At 50.2% G+C, this 319-nt stretch overlaps 1 protein-coding gene across 1 annotated transcript in view; it reads left to right on the top strand.

The window, feature by feature from the left end:
* The first annotated feature begins 165 nt into the window (after nucleotides 1-165).
* The window catches only part of BMP2 (bone morphogenetic protein 2), a 3078-nt gene continuing 2924 nt past the window's right edge, over nucleotides 166-319 (top strand). Inside the window, exon 1 of the mRNA XM_009874810.1 lies at nucleotides 166-243. Within this exon, the coding sequence (XP_009873112.1) occupies nucleotides 166-243 (78 nt within the window). The remainder of the gene's footprint in view (nucleotides 244-319) is intronic.

Below are 319 nucleotides of genomic sequence, written 5' to 3'. Positions count from 1 at the left end.
GGGCAGGCCCGTGGAGCCGGTGGCGCGCGTCGCTCGCGTGCTCTTTGGGAAACGTTTCCCCAGGTTGCGGTTGTTCCTGCCTGCTAAGTCTGCCGTGCTGGTGTGCAGTGGCCCTGCTGTAAAAATAATGAAAATGCTGTTTTCCCATGCTTTTAATGTGAAACGATGTCGAGAAGAGACATTCATAACTTTTTAGCGTTTCTGATGGGTAAAAGAGTTGGCCTGGGAGAAGTGGGTGTGCTCGTGAGTGGAAAGCCTTACCGTGGAAAAGGAGATGAATGACGAAATGTAAGCTCTTGTCATCTGTGTTTACCTACAT

This window comes from Apaloderma vittatum, unplaced genomic scaffold (assembly GCF_000703405.1).
Source record: "Apaloderma vittatum isolate BGI_N311 unplaced genomic scaffold, ASM70340v1 scaffold18788, whole genome shotgun sequence".
Classification (NCBI taxonomy): domain Eukaryota; kingdom Metazoa; phylum Chordata; class Aves; order Trogoniformes; family Trogonidae; genus Apaloderma; species Apaloderma vittatum.
The sequence above is the reverse complement of the archived record's forward strand: the minus strand, read 5'-3'. Positions and strand labels throughout refer to the sequence as shown.